Source organism: Egretta garzetta, unplaced genomic scaffold (assembly GCF_000687185.1).
Source record: "Egretta garzetta isolate BGI_Z169 unplaced genomic scaffold, ASM68718v1 scaffold264, whole genome shotgun sequence".
Lineage (NCBI taxonomy): Eukaryota > Metazoa > Chordata > Aves > Pelecaniformes > Ardeidae > Egretta > Egretta garzetta.
In genome coordinates this window covers 3,117,099-3,136,735 of record NW_009259685.1, presented here as the reverse complement: position 1 = coordinate 3,136,735, position 19,637 = coordinate 3,117,099, and the positions used below count along the sequence as shown (strand labels likewise).

Here is a 19,637-nt window from a genome sequence, read left to right as displayed (position 1 = left end):
AATTTTCAAGAAATCTTTTAACTCCATCCATTAACTCCATTAACTCGGCACACAGGAGCCATTTACAAAGTCTCCGGTTCAGGCGGCGCTGGGAGCTGGGTGCGCATGCTTGCCCCATCCACAGGCGCTTCCCCCCCGTGTGTCTCCTTTGGGCTGCTGCCGGTGCAGGCACACCTCTGATCCCACCCAGCACGGCTGTTTCTTGGATAATGTCATGGTTCTCAGGACTTCCAGGATGAAGTGTAGAATCTGTCTTTTCGTGTTGTAACATCTGGAAATCTCTCCGTGAAATTTGAAAAAAAAAAAAAAAAAAAAAAAAAAAGGGGGGTTTAAGCTAAATGTTGAGGTTATGTGATTTACAAAGTGCTCTAACACCACAATGATGAATGCCATAAAATGGTTAGGGTAGATGGGACTGCTGTCAGGTACCGTGGAAGTGACCTGTTTGACTGCTGCAAGGAGCTATTAAAAGGGCAGCTATTAGGGAGTCCAGTATAAACCAGAGCCCAAAGCAGTCTTACATAAAAGTATGATATTACAGAGGTTGTCACTGTAGTTCTAATTGGCAAAAATTTGCCGTGACTTATTCCCCGGGAAAACACATTAACTTGCAGTTGAACAGATTTCTGTGTCCATAATTTGGTTTAACACATGATGAAAACAGTTGATTAAAACGCGATTTACCAGATTGCTGTATCTTATATTTCTGAACTGATCGGAACACGTGCCCATGCAAAAGCAGGGGCAGGCTTCAGGGGAAACAGGCACAACTCTGTCGCGTAGAGCTGTGGTTTTGGAGGAGGAGGAGGAGGAGGAGGAGGAGAAGAAGCTTCAGAGAGCCTCTTGCGAGGTTGTCAAGGTTACAGGTGCTATTGCTGCAGTAGGTGAGTGTCTTGGGCATTCTCTGCTGATAATTGGTATCGGCTGTTTTCTTCTGAGATAACAAAATTTGCATTTTAATTAGATTGTTGCATCTATCAACACTGAAGCATAACATTGGGATGCTTTTCACAGGACCACCCTAAGGTCTTTGAAAAAAAATTAAATAGCAGCATTTACCCCAATAATATTCTGAAACTTTTTTTAGTTTTTAAGCGTTTAAGAGGCGAGGATCCCGTTGTAAACTCTCAGTGAATTAACCACCAAATATGCCTTCCTAGTTCCTTAGATCCCGGTACAAATGTTGCTTTTGGAAGCTAGGATTCACCATTTTGGATGCGGGGAAGCCGAGAGCTGCATGCCAATCTGGTGCTCAGTGTGAGAACTGAGGATTTGCACTGAACTCGCTGCTTTGAGACGTCGCTGAGATGGCAGCAACTGTGCCTTAGCCCTAGGAAAGAAATCTCTGCTGATACCAGCATGGTGTGGCTCAAGCGGAGTCTGACAGTGCCAGTATATGCTTTAGGAAAACAAATGATGTCATGGAAGATTTCAGGCTGCGCTCGGAATTGGTATGATATGTCATACTGAATTTTCTGCCAGATTTAAGGGTGATACGGCAAGATCTTCATCTGCTGTGAAGATGTGCAGCACAGCTGACTTCCTTAGAGCCATGTCAGTGTGTAGAGCTGGGGATGGGGCCCAGGAGGTTCATGCTATAGATCAAACAAGCTCAAACAAGCCAGCTGCACTGAACGAGTACCGGATGCTAAAGCCGGGCAGAGTAGTGGTGGTAGTGAGCAGAGCTCAGAAGGCAGGCGGCCTGCTTTGCAGACTGAGGAGAAGAGATTCACTGCTCCTGCAACAGCAACGCCTGGTCAGAAATCCCACCACCGCTTTGGAGTTGGAACAGCCCCGATTTACCTGGAAATCTTTTCATGTGCAAGGTCAGGGTAATGTTGCAAATTTCTAAGAACCCAAAAATGTCTCACCCTTTGTGATGGGAAGACGGAAATCTTGCTAAACCAATACAAACTGGCCAGTTTTAAGTAAAACAGTAGTTTCAGCAAATGCCATGCCTTCAGGGCAGCTTGTCCACTCTGAATGTGGAGGAGACCCATGCTTCTGCCTCCCTCTACTAAGGGGGAGTGAGAAAATGGAACTCATGAGTCTAACACCAGCCTTTGGGTGCCTGCCTCATGGCCCCACTGTCAGCTTAAAGTCCTCAGTTTCCCCACTGTCCTTTTAGGCAGATGGAGAATCAGATCGTTAGCTGCTTCATCAGCTTTTCCGTCCGACTGGCAGGGGCCAGGGAAGGACACCAAGACCCAGGACTAGCTCATGCAGCTTCAGAATTTAATGAAGTTTGGGATGAAGCTCAGGTTGGGGTTTTTTTTTTTCCCTAGAAGTCTGAGGATTTGGAGAAATGATAAAAGGAGAGCTGTGGAATTACTTTTCCGTGTTCGGACACTATATTGTACTGGCATTTATGTGCATGGTGTTGCTGTAATATATTCAGTTCACCCTTTTTATTGATGACCTTTTCTGTAACACAATATTGTGTGCATGCAATATTGCAAAGAAAAAGATGAGTCAAGGACACCAGTTGACTATTGCCAGTCTAAGTACTGTATACGATTTGCCGTTACAGTAATGATGGGTGCAAATGCAGAACCAGAAAATAGGCAATTTTCCATAGAAAAGTTGCATGATACTAAAAAAAAATCTAGCTTGCTCAGTAATGTACTTTGTTGCTGTCATTTATTTTTGTAGGGTCTCATTCTCAGGTTATTGCTCTTCTGTAGATTTACCAGTGCAATGACTTTCCCCCATATTAAACAGTTTTAACAATTTAGGGGTAGCTTGTTGTATCTTTACATTTAATAACTTCCTGATGTAAGGACCAGTCACACGTGGCATTAAGGTGCTGCTAATTGTGAACGGAAGCATTTACATTTGGAATCCTGGTGAATTATATTGCGTGTGTTGCACTGTTTTTACTTCATTCCCTGGCTGGTTTTCATAACCCAAGTATAGCCTGTAACATTTACTTTCCCAGAATGAAGTAAATCCTGCACAGGGGATTGACATCACTTTTGTTCCTCTTGTGCCTTTTACATAGTGTTTAAATTTCAAGTGGTCCTGTAGGTTTCATACAAATTCTCCATGGCAAGTAGATTCTGCTTTTAATATTTTAACTCTTTATATCATATAGCTTTGTAAGTCATGGGGCTGTTACAGGCCAGCATGCAATACATGCAGCTCTCTGCCCAACATGCAACTGGACCCACCCTGGGGTGAAAGTTCTTCAGGGGCAAGAAGAATACCATATTTAACTGAAACTTAATTAGAATTACATAGACTAGAGTTGAAATCTTTTCAAGTTCCACTGAGGACAGCATAGTTAATAAAGCTGCTTTATCTCAGCCGAAAGCTTCCAGTGTGCGGTGGGACCCAGAGGGTTCTCTTCCACCCCAAAGTCCTCCTTCCTGTCCTGCCCAACTCAGGGGTACTTTGCATGGACAGACTGAGGGGATTGCGAACGCAAATGTACCATGGTAACATCAAGTTAGTAAAGCAGGTAATTTTACATGAGCTGAGCTGTATTTTGCTATCCATTCTGTGTCCAGAGCTCCCTGAGTCATCTGCCTGAATGGGCCAGAAGCCACCCAAAACTGGGGAAGAAGCCACATGTTAGAGGACTTTGTCAGCAGTCGGTCCTAAAACAAAATACTGGCTTAAATATTCAGAGGATTAACGGGTACAATTTGGTGAAGCAAATTTTTGAAAGTCTTGCAGGTCTCTTCATTCCTTTTCGTTGAGGAAAGGCCTTCATTATTGTCACTTTGGCAACTAATTCTCAGGCTCCAGTGTCAGTACACAAACGCATAACCTGATCCAAAGAGATAAGTACTAAAATTTATTTGTGAACTGCTTGGTTTGTGTTTCAAAATGTGCAGCATGCACCTACCTTTGGTTTTCAGAGGAAGCACTTAAAAAAAAAATAAAAATACTGCCTTAGAAGAAGAAGCCGCCATACTGTTTGCCTTAGGTCTTACAGTAGACCCCTGGCAACAGCAGACTGAACCTCGCTGAGATTTATTCACCTGTGTGGCAAACAGATTGGCAGTTGGTAAGCATTTTGCACACCCATGTTCCTTCAAGAGTTTCAGCTGTATCCAGTGAGTGTCTGCTGGTCCTACCCTGGTGGGTAGTGGTACCAAAGTGCGATTGAGTGGCCAGGCTCTGCCTGAGCGGCTGTTGTGGGTGCTGGGCAAATGGAAGGGCCAAGTGCCCCTGGGGACATGGCAGTGCATAGCAAGGAGACGAGTGGTAGGGTTTAGCGACGCTTTACAAGTGCGCGTGGATTTTCAACACAGAAATAGACTTCTTTTTTAATGGAGCTGTAGATAACACAGCACTCACAGCCTTCTGCAGCAGAGAGATGCAAGGATGACACCTTTTGAAAGAACCAGATCTGTCTTGTGAACACTGTGCTGGTGGGTTGTTCTCCTGCCTCATTCTTGGAAATGAAGTTATTCAGTGTACTATGAAAAGGGGTGTTTGTGGACTTGCTAACTCACATTAAATGGAATATTTCACTTTATACACGGAAAGCGACTTCATTCAGAAGGGGCTAGAGCTATTCCATTCTACTGGAAAAGGACTATTTTCTCATGAAATGGAAAAGAAACTAATCTGATAATTTGATTACTACAAAATTCTTGTTTCCAGTGGAGAATGAGTAATAACGTTTATAATCTGCTCTCCAGTAGCCTACAGCAGCACTGTTGCATTATCAATAGCCGGCTTTTTCTCTAGCTCAAATCCGTATTCATCTGTGGCGTCAGTTTGTGCCCAGGTCTCTGCCACAGAAAGGCTCTACTGCACCTTCCCCTCGTGGAGGGCAGGACGGTCCCTGCTGAAAACGTCCAGCCACGGCGGAAGACAGGGCCCTTGATCTCTTTGCTGCTCTTACGCCTCGTGCGCAATGCTCACATTTCTTTAATGTGCCCAGCGTTACTTCGTGTTAGGTTTTCCGTGCGCGAGATTAAGACTCAACTATGTTGGGTTACGGCATGCTGTGGGTATCGCGTAATAAACTCTTTCCTTTTCTTTAGGCCCGAACTGCTTTGCGGAAACCATTGTCATTCCAGCAGGCCGGGAGGTGAAAACTGATGAATGCACTATATGTCACTGTACTTACGAAGAAGGCACTTGGAGAATTGAACGGCAAGCTATGTGCACAAGACATGAGTGCAAACAGATATAGGAAACCTACACATCTAAGTACTTTCCGTGGTTTTTATAAAAATATCTCACAGCAGTGAGCACCCTAGATGACCCAGCGAACTCTGAATGAGAAGATTCTGGTGAGGAGCAAAGAATAAAATATTGATATTTTGTTTTTTCAAAGTAACATAATACTGCAAGGCAAAGAAGTGCATATATTTAAAGCATTTGGACATAAGAATACCTGTCTTAATAAATGTGTTATTTTCACAGTGAGTACACTGAAATACACTATAAAATATTCTATGTATTTCTATAATACCATTATAGAGCTTAAAAATAAATGTTTTATATAGACAATACAGATTAAAGTACTGTATCCTTGCCTGTCCTGTTGTATACATGCACCATGGCTAAAACATTACATTTCTGTTCTAGTTTCATCATATGAGGGTTTTCCTGGGGTTTGTTGGTTGGTTGGTTATGGGTTTTTTGCTTATTTTCAGTTTCGTGGACCAGGAAAGAGCCAGCATATGACAAAACTTTGACATTCTCGCTTTTGAAAAGAAATGGAGTGGAATATGCTTTCAGAGAACCTGCGCTAATTTATGAATATTGTAGTGTAGAGCTGGGTCAGCTCCTTCTCTTAGTTCCTCTGGTGCCTTTCTACTGGTCCATCACCGAGGTAACGTGGAGCAGTGGGTAATACAAAACTGCTCTCCCATAGCTGTTGTAATAAGAATTTAATCAGACAAAACCAATTCCTGTAAAGAATATCGCATTGCCCAGCTGGTGGAAATGACGGTAAGTAACCACACGGCATCGTTAACGTAACGCGTAGTGGATGAGAAGTGCAGCTTGGAAGGGCTAGAGTGGCCAAACAAGCCTCCGCTGATGCGGCTCCACGTTGCTCGTCTGTGGGTAGGAGAGCTGGTTAGTAGGTGCGCCATTCCCTAGACCCTGTTCTCACCACCCTGCTCGTGCTGGATCAACTTTTTGGGTCTTTCTGGCAGCCTGTATGGGGTCTGTGATGCTCTGTGTTGAGGAGAAAGGCTTCAAACCGGCTCTTTGAATCCTTCCGAGGATTTCTAGCACAGAAGCTGACCCTGGCTACATGTGAGGTGAATTGCATCTCCCTGCTTCAGCCACCAACAGCCTTTGCTTAGATTAATTTTGGGTGTAATTTCGTTTATCAATCACCAGCTCCTACATTACGTCTGCTTTGAATGCCTGTTAAGGCAACAACTCAAGAAAACACTTAAACATGGTCTTACCCCTAAGCCTTTGCTAGAGGGGGGAGTTAATGAATCAGTACCTAAAACCAGAAGACCATGACTTAAATTCCCACCTACCCTTTGCTGCTTACTTCCCTCGTGTAACCTGGTTACCAGGTTTGCATCCATATGAAGTACGATTTTTCTGGTACTTCTGAAGACCATGGGACTTTAGCCACTGACTTCAGTGGATCCCAGTTATCACCTCATGTCTGTATTCTGAGCATTTGTCTGTCTGTCGTTGGGTGTTATTTTCCCCAGTGATGGTAGGGGAGAGGAAGAGGAGTGACAGAATCAGAAATGAAGGAACTGTCTCTTGCACAGACAGAGCAGCAGAGTCATGCGTGGTGTTAATCTAGTCCCAAGAAGAATGGAGAGGGGAAGAGAGATTACTGTATTTAAATAGTTTTAAATCACACAAAAATCAAGTAAATAGTATCTTTCCCTGAAGTGGATGTACATGTATGTAAACACGGTACTGGAAATGCTGTTCTCCAGCAGCTGGCACTCCTAGCAGGGATACAGGAAATATTGTACCTGGGTTGTCACTCAGTCTGCTGGTGGCAGCGGAGGGTGATGCAGAGTACAGATTGTTGGGGGTTTTTTTCTTGGTAGAGGGGAAGAAGTGTTTCGTGTCTCATTTGCACCTAAACCGTAAGTACACTTCCAGATACGGACATAAATACTTGATTTTGCTGTTTTGTAAAAAGAGTACCTCATCCGTTGTATACCTCTCATTAACACAGTGAGACGCTGCTTACTTGGGAGTAAAGGAGGTATGATTTGGCTAAAGAGGATATTGTTTTAAGTGTACCTATCCATTTCATTAGATTCAGTAGTCATAGGACAGCAAGCTAGCTCCTAAATCAGCAGCACCCATCCGTCATGGCTGTTTAGGCTTCTGCTTACTGAAATCGAGAATCTGCACAGCTCTGAGGAAGCGCCATCAGTGCCCGTGGTGTTCCACGCGTGTCTCCTCGAGACGGGTGGAAGCACTCACATAGGGAGAGGCTATGCGATGTAAGAGCAGAGAAGGTGGACCTGCAACTCAGTGCGGGGTTGCCTTTCCAAATAGGCTGCTTAGTGTCCCTTCAAGAGACACATGTGTTTCAATGAAATTAGGAGAGACTCAGAATGTGTGTCTTTCAATGTATGGCCATAATTCTAAGTTTTTGGAAATCTCACCTCAGACTACTCACCCTTTGCTTTTCCTTCACTGGAGGCTCTCGTTAAGCCTTACATTGTTTGCCAGGGCTTGAATTTCTGTTCTTTGGGGAAGTTCAGTCTTTATTGTAGTAGTGAGTGCAAAGTTGAAGGATATTTTAGTGTGTGTTCTAGCGTAGGTTTTATAAATATCTTCTATTGTACATCTTTTCCAAAATATTTTTCCATCTTTCAGTCCTGGTACCAGCGTATTAATGTCATCTTTACTCTAGTAATAGGTTGGTCCTTTCCCATGTCATACGGAATTACCTGGGGAAATTAATCTTGACACCCAGCTCTGCGGGTGGTTTCCTAAAGAGATTATATTTTGAGATATAATTATCTTTCTTTTTGAGAAATAAACATCAAGTCTTTTGAGATTATTTTTCCCCCCATGTAGTGAGGTAGAAGTCATTATCATACAATCATAGAATCGTTTAGGTTGGAAAAGACCTTTAAGATCATCAAGTCCAACCGTTAACCTAACATAATGAGTTTTGGTCCTTCTTTATGCTGAGCTCACCAGCCACATCCAGCTTTGGCCTGTAGTGTTACCACGTGAGAGCTCTTTGGTTATCCCTGAGATGGGGAAACAGGCTGAGTGACTCTTCCCGGGCAGATCTCACCAGCCTCACCCAATTGTGGAACCCCAGTTGGCACGCAGCGTGTGGTGGGTTAGACCTGGTAGGTAGCCAAGTGCTGCGCAGCTGCTTACTCCCCCACCACCCCCCCACAGTGGGACAAGGGAAAAGAAAGGAAGAGTAAAAGCAAGAAGACTCATGGGTCTAGATGAAAATAATAAGCAGAGAAGTGGAAGAAAAAAAAAAAAAAACAACAAAAGAAGTGATGCAATGGCCATCATTCATCACCTCCTGTGGGCAGATGGGTGGACAGCCAGTTCCCAAGCAAAAGCTAACTAACCTTACCCGGGCGTTGCACCTCTCTATTTTGCCGCTAAGCAGGACGTTACATGGCATGGCACATCCCTTTGGCTAGCTCGGGTCACCTGCCTGGTTGTGTCCCCTCCCAAGCTCTTGTGCACCCCCACTCTACTCACTGGGTTTGAGCGAGAAGACCTTGACGCTGTGCACACGCGGAGGCCAAAATACTGGTGTGTTGCCAGCATTGTTTTGGTCACAGATCTAAAACAGAGTGCCGTACCACCTACTACGAAGAGTAACTCTGTCGCAGCCAGAGCCAGCACACAGCGATACCATCAGCAACCCCAGCACAGAGGCAAAGACACCAAAAGACCCCAAGAGCCAAACTCCAACAGGGGACTGCACCAAGCAGCGCGCGGGCTGTCGGTGATGGCATTGGGGAGCTGAGATTTGCAGCCTGCTTGCGTGATGTCACTTCACCCGGACAGAGGCTTCCTTTGTAGGAGTGGAAAATGAAGATGAGGAAATTAAAAGATTTCAAGTTAAAAATTAGCCATTATGGAATGCAGTTGGAAACCGTTCACCTTTAAACTAATTTAATCTCTAAGCAAAAAAAAAAAAAAAACAAAGCACAACTGCTGTGGTGGCCACATGCACTTATCTAAACGGTATGATTTGATCATGTAATATACCTGTTCATACTTAACCTTAAGAGACAAGCCATCTGCATCATTTCCAGTGAACCAAACTCCAGAGAATATCGGCTTCCCTGCTGATGCCGAGGTACTCGGCTGCTTTTTGCTTCGGCGCCAACAGCATTACACACCCAGCCTATGAGGAGTTCTTCAGCTTGGCAGGTGGGTTGTGTCCATAAAAGCCGTATTTCCAGACACACTGATAGCTCATGAATGATTCTCCATTTTAAGGTCTGTTGCGTGGATAATGAATGTTCTTCTCAGATGTTCTTAGGTAGCCGCATTGGCATGAATATGAGATTTCTGCTTCTACTTCACTTTGCTTCTGCTTGTTTCCCAGCTGAAATCAAGACAAATTAATTCTCGGTTTGGCCTCGTCCATTTTTGTAGGAGCACACTCTTCATGAATTTGGCTTCAAACCTGTGTAAGCAGGTGCCTGAAGAGATGATATTCTCGATGGTTTCAGGTAATCATAAAATTGCCCAGTCAGTGTGCAACAGGCTTCTTTATACTACTTGTTTAAACCACAAAAATGGAAGCATTGGTATTCACTTAAATACTTACACAAGATTTAAAAGGGAAAAGGGGAAAAAGAGGAAGGATATGAGATACGAGACAGAGTAGCTGAGCGTTACGACAGGAATGTTCAAAAAAAGAAAAACATAGCTACAATGTCATACAGGTATTTCATAGGGAGATTTTTCAAAGAATATCGTAAGAAAAGTGAATGAGAAGTGTATTTGGGCAGAAATTGAAATACAGGAAATTCTAGCTGGAGGTGGAAAAAATAATAATCATGCAGTAAGGGTGATTGAATGCTGGAAGATGTTGCCCAGAGATGTGGTGAAATCTCCATCCTTGAGGATGGTCAAAACCTGACTGGACACGGCCCTGAGCCGCCTGCTGTAGCTGAACCTGCCTTCAGCAAGGTGTTGGACTAGATGATCTCCAGAGGTGTAAAATTGAAAGCCGGGTGTAAATGACATTGCATTAAAGTCTTCAATACAAATAAGAAAGAAAAAGATATGATGAAAGGTTCCCTCGCTTTGGAAAACAATCTCTTCTGTTCTCATATGGTGTAATATAAACTATACTGTCATGATGGTAAAGCATTTGATGTTACTTTTGATGGTGACTTTAATATCTAAACTTATGACAGCTCCATAATACATAGGAGGCTTCGAAAGGCACATACTATTTAAGAATCTAATGCAGTCCAACTAAAGGCTCCATTTATTCCCCTTATCAGGCAATGAATTTTCCTCACAGCCTGCGTTACCATGGGATTTCTGTCTGCAAAAATACACTTCTTGCCCTGTATTCCTCCTGCATAAAAAACAAAACACCAACTGGGGAGACAGCATTGAACTGAGTATCACAGGCTATTTTTCTGGCTATCCAAGAATTCAAATTTTTCATCACTTTTGGATAAAAGTAAGTACTGCTTCAGGAAGTTTGTAACTTGTTCAGTTTTGAGATGACAGCTGCTCCTTCCCAGAATCCTCTTTCCTCTAAAAAACGCTTGTGCTCAACCACACTGGAAATGTAAATTCTCAGTCTTTTGAAATGTCACATTAAGCAACTCACACAGCAGAGAAAAAATAAACACAACCTAATACATTTTTTTGATTGCTCATATACAATATGTGCCTCATTTATTTTATACACTTTTAAAACCAATATAGGAAAACTCCAAGCCGAGTTACCAGTTACAGAGAAGTCAAAAGTTTTTACTGTTTACCTGTTGAGGCTACGTGGAAATACTGATATAGGATATTAATTAATCAGTAATAGGAAACCACCAACATAATTAGCAGCACAAAAGCTGATGTTTAAAACAATCAACTCCCAACTTACCAGAAAGACTTGCTACGTTGTTCGTGTTAGGTTCATTTGGGGCCATTAGCTAATGGTAACGCTCAGTTTCCCGCTTCTAAAAAGATCATTGCTTTTAAGAAATACACAGCATAATTAAAGCTGGACTTGAAAAGAACAGGCAGACTATGGTAATGGAAAAGCAAGTTAGTCTTGTTGAATATGTGTAATCTATCGAGCGTAAATGTTGAGTTTGTCACTTACATTCATCAGTAATCTTGTCAGTTTAGTAGAGCTCTTAGCCTGCTTCATGTTTCTTTAGCAAAAAGGGGAAAATAGCACACGGAGCGGTGAGCCCTCCCGTTCCAGCAGAGCACTGCTGCAGGTTTTGAACAAACTGCAGAACCATCTGCAAAAGCGGAGTGTGCCGAGTGTTTCTGTGCCCACACATTGGACCTCATGGCGAAGAGGTGAATTTACGGAAAATGGTGAAAACAGGAACAGAAGTACCACTTCACACACAATGTGGAAAAAACAGCAAACGCATAGCAGGTGTAACCTGAGGAAACGGAAACAAGTTTAACATGTAATTATTTGGGGGAATAGAAAAACATGAAAAACTTTTTTCCATGGTTTTATGCACAAAGAAATTGCTTTCTTCTGGCTCCACCCATACAAGACAGTAAACCTACAATATTTTAGCAATGAGAGATGTACATTTGTATATATGCAGCATGTATGCATTGACCAGGAGCTATTTAGAAGCCCGGGTTAATAATGTTAACCAAGATTGGGATTTCTTCCACAGACTGCACCTGTAACAAAGCATCTGTACTTGGCTGCAGTCAGCAAATGAGAGAGAACATTCACAAATACTCGTGTAATGTGCTTTTGTTCATAGCAGGCAGAATTCAAAACAAGCCTTTATAACCAATTCCTTGACTTTCTCCAGTAAGCCTTAAAGGGTGTGCAAACTTTGTAAGTTAAAGTGAATTTCACCTATCAGGAGGACCAAAAAACATCATTTCTATACTCTGCTAAAATCCATAAATGTATGCATGGAGAAGGAAGTCAATATTCTGATGTGTATAATACCCCAGTGAAAAGTGCATCAGCTCTATTATCCTCCCACAAAGTGTAGATACAATTCTAGAAATGCCTTTAATTGATGAAGTGGTCTGCCAACCAGAGCTTTCTGTTCCTGACATGCAACAGGAAGGTAAATACATAAAAAAGTCAAAATGCTGCTTAATCTAGATTGCTGTTGCCTTAAAGAGCAGCATTCATTTCAGATGGTAATTCTCAAATTAATTTGCTCTCCATACTGTAGGAAGCTCCATGTGCTGATACTACTCGGTATGGTGGTTTTTTAACAAAAACAAAGTCTATATTTTCACAAAGGCAATACTGCATACTACGCGCTCTCTTTAGCCATTGATAATTCAAACTAATGCTAAGTAGTTTAGTGCTGTTGTGAGTGGGAAATTATGGAGATAACGTGTACGTGCAGTGCTTTAGCCTGATGTAACAACCCAGTGGGCTGTTAATTTCTAATTAGCACACGAAAATAAGGAATAGGTAGCCTTTAGTCATTCTGTGGGCCACAGTTCAATAGAGTTTAATTTCTTAACTGCTAAACATTTTTTAACATGCTCTTTCCTGGCTATTTATTTGCACATAGCATTTGATAAAAAGAGCTAGTTTATATATTCTGGTAATTACACTGTTTATACTAGTGTTTGAGCAATAAACAGCCTAATAATACTTGTTTTACAATTGTTTCAAATGCCTTAGTTGCATTTGTTTTATATAAAAGTTACCTTAGTTCATTCAGACTGGAAAGACAAATCATACAGTCTTGCTAGTTACTTTCAAATCTACTGTTTTCAGTTTTTGTGTCCTTCACAGCAAAACGTAATATATTTGGAGCTTCAGGCTCTGTCATGTAAACAGTGTATTAGTGGGATGCTTATAGTATAGTATCTTAAGATAACACATCATATTGAAAAAATTACTTCTTAGATGTAGCACAGTAATTCTTTTTATTCCTTTTTCCAGAGTACAGTTCCTGAAGACATACATATTTAAACTGAACATATTTGTGCTTGAAAAAACAAAAAAGCCCATACCTGCAAACCCCATTTTCCAGATACAACAAAGAGCCAAAAATGACCTTCACATCTAGTGCGTTTTATACATGAACTAGATGATAGGAAAAAGAGCTAAGGGGGAAAAAAAAAAAAGAATATAAACTCTGTAATATATATTAAAAACTTTGCAATTTGCATGGGGTATGATCTGCAAATACAAAACAAATCGGATTTTAAACAGGATTCTGTTACTGCATGCCAACTTAAATAAGGCTGTTAATGAACAACAATGACAAGGGAATGCATTGAGCCAACCACTTAGTAATTCTCAGGAGTCTTACAAAAGTAAAGAGGAGTGTCATAAAAAGTACCATGGTATTTTATGTTACTGTTTGTTTCCTTCAGGTAAGAGCAGAAGTGTTATGCTTAATGTGGTATCTTTAAAGGTGGAACAGATGACTGACCCAAGTGGAATTTTACATTCTTTGGGAAGAAGTTACCAACTGGTCAGTAGTGATATTATAATTCATCTTGAAAGAAAGGTTTTAGGATGTGTTTGCCTTTGAGGCTACATTGCAACATTCAGTGCTGGACGTACCCCATGAGCTGTTCACTATAATCCTCTTAACTAATGACTGAATGGACAGGTAGATGAAAACTACAATATAGACTCCTTACACCAGCCCGTGTCGAGAGGCGCTGAGGTCTATCAGCAAAGGACTAAGTATTTTCTTCTTGTGATTTAAAGAGTTAGTTGTCTCTACTACTATTAACCTGGCAGATATTCTAAAGACCTTAAAAATGAAGCAGTCCTAAGTGGTATGACCTACAACATTTTACCAATATGCTGATGAATCATTATTTCTTAAAAATAAGTGTATACTATTGATGTAACCAAAACAAACTGTACACATTTTAAAAATATTTATTAATATTATCACGTTAAAATACATAAGAGCTATTGCAAGAGTGCAAGTCCCTCAGCTGTTAGCACTTTGTTGCTCCATATATCAAACTGCTGTCACACCGAAGACAGTGAGTTCCATTACTAGGATTGTATGATCCTGGGCTGCATACAACTATGGACACAAAAAAAAAAAAAACAAGGAAAAAATGTGGACTTTAAGTGATATTAATAAAAAATATTACATTTGAAATGTTGAGAATGCATCTTTATCTATTTGAAAAAAGATCAGATTTCTTCCAGCATTCTGCTAGTTGATGATGAAAAAAATTGTATATATTTTATACATCATCTATTTATTACACTGTATTTTTCTCTTCATCACTTTCCACTCCGTCTACTTACAGGGGATATGTAATCATCAATTACATTTTAATATGTTCTGTACCCAATAATGTTTTAAATAAACTGCTATAGCTTCTTGTATAAGTAATACAAGACAAAATAGAGCTGAAATCTAAGCTCTGATAATTATTAAGTAGCACCAAAAAAATACATCAAACCAGAAATCAGTGCATGATGCAGAACAAGTGTTCTGAATGAAATATTTTCTTCCAATTGGATCATGTTATGCCATTTTACGAAGCTAGTTCAGTCATCTGCAGAATGACTTAATCACGAAAGACTAACTCAGCATTATGCTTTTGGCAGAAAAAAAAGCAGAATTCGAGATACTTGGTTATGGCTATCCTGAATCATACTTCAATTTGGCAATGGTAGCCTTTCTTTTGGATAGATCTTTAATTAACAGCATTAGTAGTGAGCATGCAAAGGTAATTAAGACCTTCCTTACTTTTGCAGAGTTGGCACTTACCTGGTTATTGGGGTTTGCCTGGCTTAGTAATGACTTCTTAGTCACTACTGCACAAACCTTCAGCAGGATTTTCAGTATTTGGTTTGGTTTATCTTCAGTTGTTGAGGCTGGCAGGATTCACTTGATCCCCAGTGGCTGTTATTAGCTTGCCTAGCATTTTTTGCTACTGCTGACTGAAGAGGGTTTTAGAGGTCTTATGAAATGTAAGAGAGGAATCCTCTGCAGGTTATGTCAAAACCTTGCTTTTTTGTGCATTAGTATAGGCAGACCAAGATGGCTTTATGGGAAAGAGAAAGCTTTACAAATGCATATAACTAAAGGCATTTTCCAACCTTTCTGTCTGGAAAATCAATCATCTTGTGTACCAGAGGAATAATTCTAGTCTTTTTGTTGAAGATTATAGGCCCACTTCTTGTAAATCCTTCAGAATTTTCAGTTTATTTAATTGGAGCAAGGTAGACTTCTCTTACAATGGGATAGAAAGTTTATTTCTCAGAAGCATCATCTGTTTGCTACCTAGCAGAAAGCATGAAAAAGAGAAAGGAATCTGAAGTAGGGACCTGTAGCTTTTTTATCCAGCTGCTGGAAAGTTTCTTTAACCAGTAAACTTAACTTGTTTCAGTCTTTTCACTAATGGAAAACCTACTGGTATACCTTCACTTTGAAAGTATAAACATCTTAGCAAAATATTGTATCTTACAGCATATTTTATATACTTGCCACTTGACACCACACAAACTGCAATGCACACAACGTTGTAATTTGTTCTTTTATCCTATAAGCTAACTAGTATTTTGCAATCTCTTCTGATTTTTAGGACTATTTCAATATTCTCTTGAATAATGTATTGCCTTTTGAACTTTCAAGTTACTATGTTTCAGTAATATAAATAATCATCACACTATGAGAAAGAACTGAAGACGACCAAATTAGAACTGACTGTTCAGTATCTAGTCTACTAAAAATACCACAGAAATCAAGCTCTGCAGAATAATAATACAGGACAAAAAATATTTCATAAAGCTAGTACAGGGTATGATATCAAACTGTCTCTCCAGAGAAGCCCTAATAAACATGGGACATTTTGCACTGTATTAATCTCACAGCTGCATCTGATTAAAAAAAAAATCAGAAAAAAGCAGAAAAATCATATTTAGAAATTTTGATGACATGAAAGTGACTCAGTTGCCTATGTTAACTAAAATGTAATGGTGGATCATACCTCATATAGCTGTTACCAAAATACTTAGTTAAATTACCCTGTAATAATGTGCTTTATTTAATGTAAAACATTAAAATTAAGAGAAAACCACATGAAATCATTTCTAAGATGTTTGTACTCATTGATTCTGTTTATTCAAGACAGCTTTACAGAGGCAGAAGACTAAAAGGAATTATTAATCAGCAGTAACTCCATGTCTTTAAGTCATTGCCTCTACAAAAATCACTCAGTAAAGGGTTCTGCCTGAGGCTTATCTGGTACCTGATGAACAAAATTTTGATATGTTTTACCACCAGTGTTTTCTGCCAAAAAGATTTCTCTACAGATAGATACATCACACAGTGACTAGTCAGGTTAACATGTTTAATTAACTGATTCAGAAAGAGATTTAGACTAGAAAATGGGAGTAGAAGGTGAGACAATAGCTCAATATTTAATGCCATTTTAATATAAAAGCAGAGGGGGGGAAAATGAGGATATAAAAAAATGATGATATAAAAGAACATGAGACAAGTATGGGGAAGAAAATGAATGCAGGTTCTAATACAGAAGATTTAGATGGATAGATGAGGCAGTAAGTGAAAGGGTTATGCTTAGTGCACAAATTGTGGGATGGCAGTGTGAAGTAAATGATGCGTTGTTCACAGAGCACTGCACAACAGCATGGAGGAACCAGAACTACTAGAACTCTACATACAACTAGATGTCCTAAAAATAACAGAGGAAAGAGAAGAGGTGTAACTGAACATCCCACTATTTTGCTCTATGTAAAAATAGAGTATGTTTGTTTATGAAACCTGCAGAGGATATACACAGGGGTTTTTTATTTCTCCATGTTCTTGGGCCTACTCCATAACCTTTTCCATTCTGTCATATCCCTATCAAGACCTGGAGACTAGAAACAGTCGCACTATTCAAAGTTTCATGTATTTAAATTAGAAAGTCTGAGTAATGTCTCTTTGCATGTTTCAAAATAGAACTGGCCCGTGAAAGGGTAACACAGATAATAATCTGAGGTTTGCAATATATCTGCAGTGATACCCTATGACTGGTGCTAACCTATGACTAGTAAGAAATGTGTTATAAATTTTTCAGAAAAGGAAAAAAGAATCCAAGAAACCACAGAACAGCTGATCAGATTTCTATGCTATGTAAAGATTTCATGAATGAATGCTGAAACATATATGCAGGTAAGCGGAAAGTAATACAATTTGTTGTTATTTTACAATGAAGATAAACACGTCATTAATTTGAAAACACCTGATATGGCAGCAAATACAAATGTAATACAGTACAGAAGACTACAAATAGAATGAAATTTTAAAAAGAGTTCTGAATGATGCTTCAGTGGAAATAAGAGTTGGAGAGAAATTGCTAAAGGATTATTCATGAGCTTCCTCTTAGACAGACTTTACTAAATATTTCCACTAACAAGATTATCAGAAAAAATCCCAGTGAAGTATGCTGACAACAAATCTGGGAGAAGTTGTGAATAAGGACAAGACTTAAATGGGCAGGAAGAAATAAAGGAATGAGAAAGGCCTGTATATTTGATTAAAGAGGACTGTGCGCACGATCAGTCACAATGAAAAGGGGAAGCGTGGTACTGTTACATCATTTGAGAGAGGTCCTTAGGACCAAAAGAAAAGCACTAATGATGTAAAAGGCACTGGCAAATGAGTATGAACTTGCCATGAATTAATTTAGATTGAAAGCTTGATCTTCTAACTACAAAACAAGAGTAGCTAAAGAGACCCAAACTCCCAAATAGTTCTAAAATGGACCTTAAAACTGTTTTAACTGCATTATAGGACCTGGTTGCTGGAACTACAAGGGAAACTATTGGATAACACAAGAATTTGAACTCTGCTGTACTTCCACGGAAATGTGTTTATCAAAATATTTCTATGAGTAAGTGGATGTTTCAGAAAAAGCTCCCCCACTAACAAAGATATAGGGAAAATATTTTATTTTCTATTTAAGTAAGAAAGAGGTCTAGGGATTTTAGCAAGTCACAACTAATTCTCCCATGTTAGCTTGGACTCCTGAGAACTACAGCATGAAGTTTGAGGCATTGAAAACAAATTTAGAGAACCTTTAGTGTACAGTAATCAGGCTGAACAGAGGTCTATCAAACACAACCAAAAAGACTGAACTTGAGGTGGTTTAGTTCAATGAAGACAATATCAGAAAAAGAAAATGGTCAGAGTCTTCTAGGATGTACGAAAGCTATTTCAAAGATAAAGGTAACAGAATCATTTCCATATTTACTGAGACAGAACAAGAAGTAACAGCTATAAACTACATCAAGGGAAATGGCATAAATATCTTAGAAAAAAGCTTTCCAAAGGTGAGGATGTGCAGTACTGAATTGTATTATTTCCTTGGGAGTCTATATAGGCTTCTGAGGTTTTAAAGATTATGCAGGATACATCTGTGAGGAATAACTGAAGCTCATACCTTGCCTTGAGGTGCAATGATAAGCGGAGAACCCTTTCAGTTTTACTCCCTACGATACAGCAGTTTGCATTCTGGGAAAGGAAATCACAAATTTTACCAAGAGGTCAACTAAGGAAAAGAGTGTATGTTTGAGCATGCTGACAGAATGACATCCTCAACTATGGGAAGTAGGAATCAGTCAAGTTTCAGGGCTGACTATTTCAGATTCTTGGGTACTTCAGATGTGAAAGGTTGCCCCTGTATCTGCCAAAGAGGTGTCTGTTACAATTCCAGCTGAACAGGGATCTATGTCTTAGGTTGACACTGGCGTAGGGCTATGTACTGTTTCTGTCTAGTGCAGGGGGTAAAGGAGCATAGCAACTTAGAAAACAGTATTATTTTTTACTACTCCTGTTAACAGCCACCAGACCTAAGACACAAGTTGTGTTTTGAAGAAAAAAGGAATACAAATTAGCTTAGAATGGAGTAAGATATTCTGGGGGAAAGCCCAAAACAAAACTGCAGCCTGGACAAACCAAATCATCCTAAAGAAGACATGCTTTTCTAAACTTGATTTCATGTACCTTTCCTTGCAAACTTGTGCAACAATATTCTGTATTACAATAAATGTAATAAATGTGATATTTATATATATCCCTTCCAGTCACTTTTTGCTGGAAGGCACGGACCAAAAAATTTAAGTTCCTTCTGATGAAGACAGCAAATTGGAAAAAAATGATCACATATGGAGACATTTTGCATGATCTGCGATTTTTGACTTGTCTCTATTTTCTTCCATATTCTTATTCCTTTTCGAAGTGAATTCTGTTCTGTAAACTGTCATTCAATATGTAATCCAGTGTTTTCTTTCACTATTTCCAGGTCTGTAGAGAATCACCTCTGTCAAAAGCTCGACTACAGATTTGTTCTCCATGTGTCTTTTCTTCCATTGTTCCCCTGAGACTTCAGGCTCAGCATTTGGGAACCATATGAATAACCTTTTCTTGGGCAAAATGCAATTTGGCAAAGCCAGTCTTTAAAACACCAATTCAATCCTTAGCATCTGAAGAGGGTAATATCACTCATTTTAATATGAGGATTGACAAAAATAAAATTACTAGAATTTG

The 19,637-nt window shown here is 39.8% G+C and overlaps 2 protein-coding genes across 2 annotated transcripts in view; one reads left to right on the top strand and one right to left on the bottom strand.

The window, feature by feature from the left end:
• The window catches only part of VWC2 (von Willebrand factor C domain containing 2), a 61,435-nt gene extending 56,283 nt beyond the window's left edge, over positions 1-5,152 (top strand). The window contains exon 3 of the mRNA XM_035894143.1: positions 5,001-5,152. Coding sequence (XP_035750036.1) covers positions 5,001-5,152 — 152 coding nt within the window. The remainder of the gene's footprint in view (positions 1-5,000) is intronic.
• An 8,906-nt stretch (positions 5,153-14,058) lies between these two features.
• LOC104126183 (zona pellucida binding protein) overlaps positions 14,059-19,637 on the bottom strand; it is a 30,123-nt gene continuing 24,544 nt past the window's right edge. The window contains exon 8 of the mRNA XM_009638713.1: positions 14,059-14,150. Within this exon, the coding sequence (XP_009637008.1) occupies positions 14,059-14,150 (92 nt within the window). The remainder of the gene's footprint in view (positions 14,151-19,637) is intronic.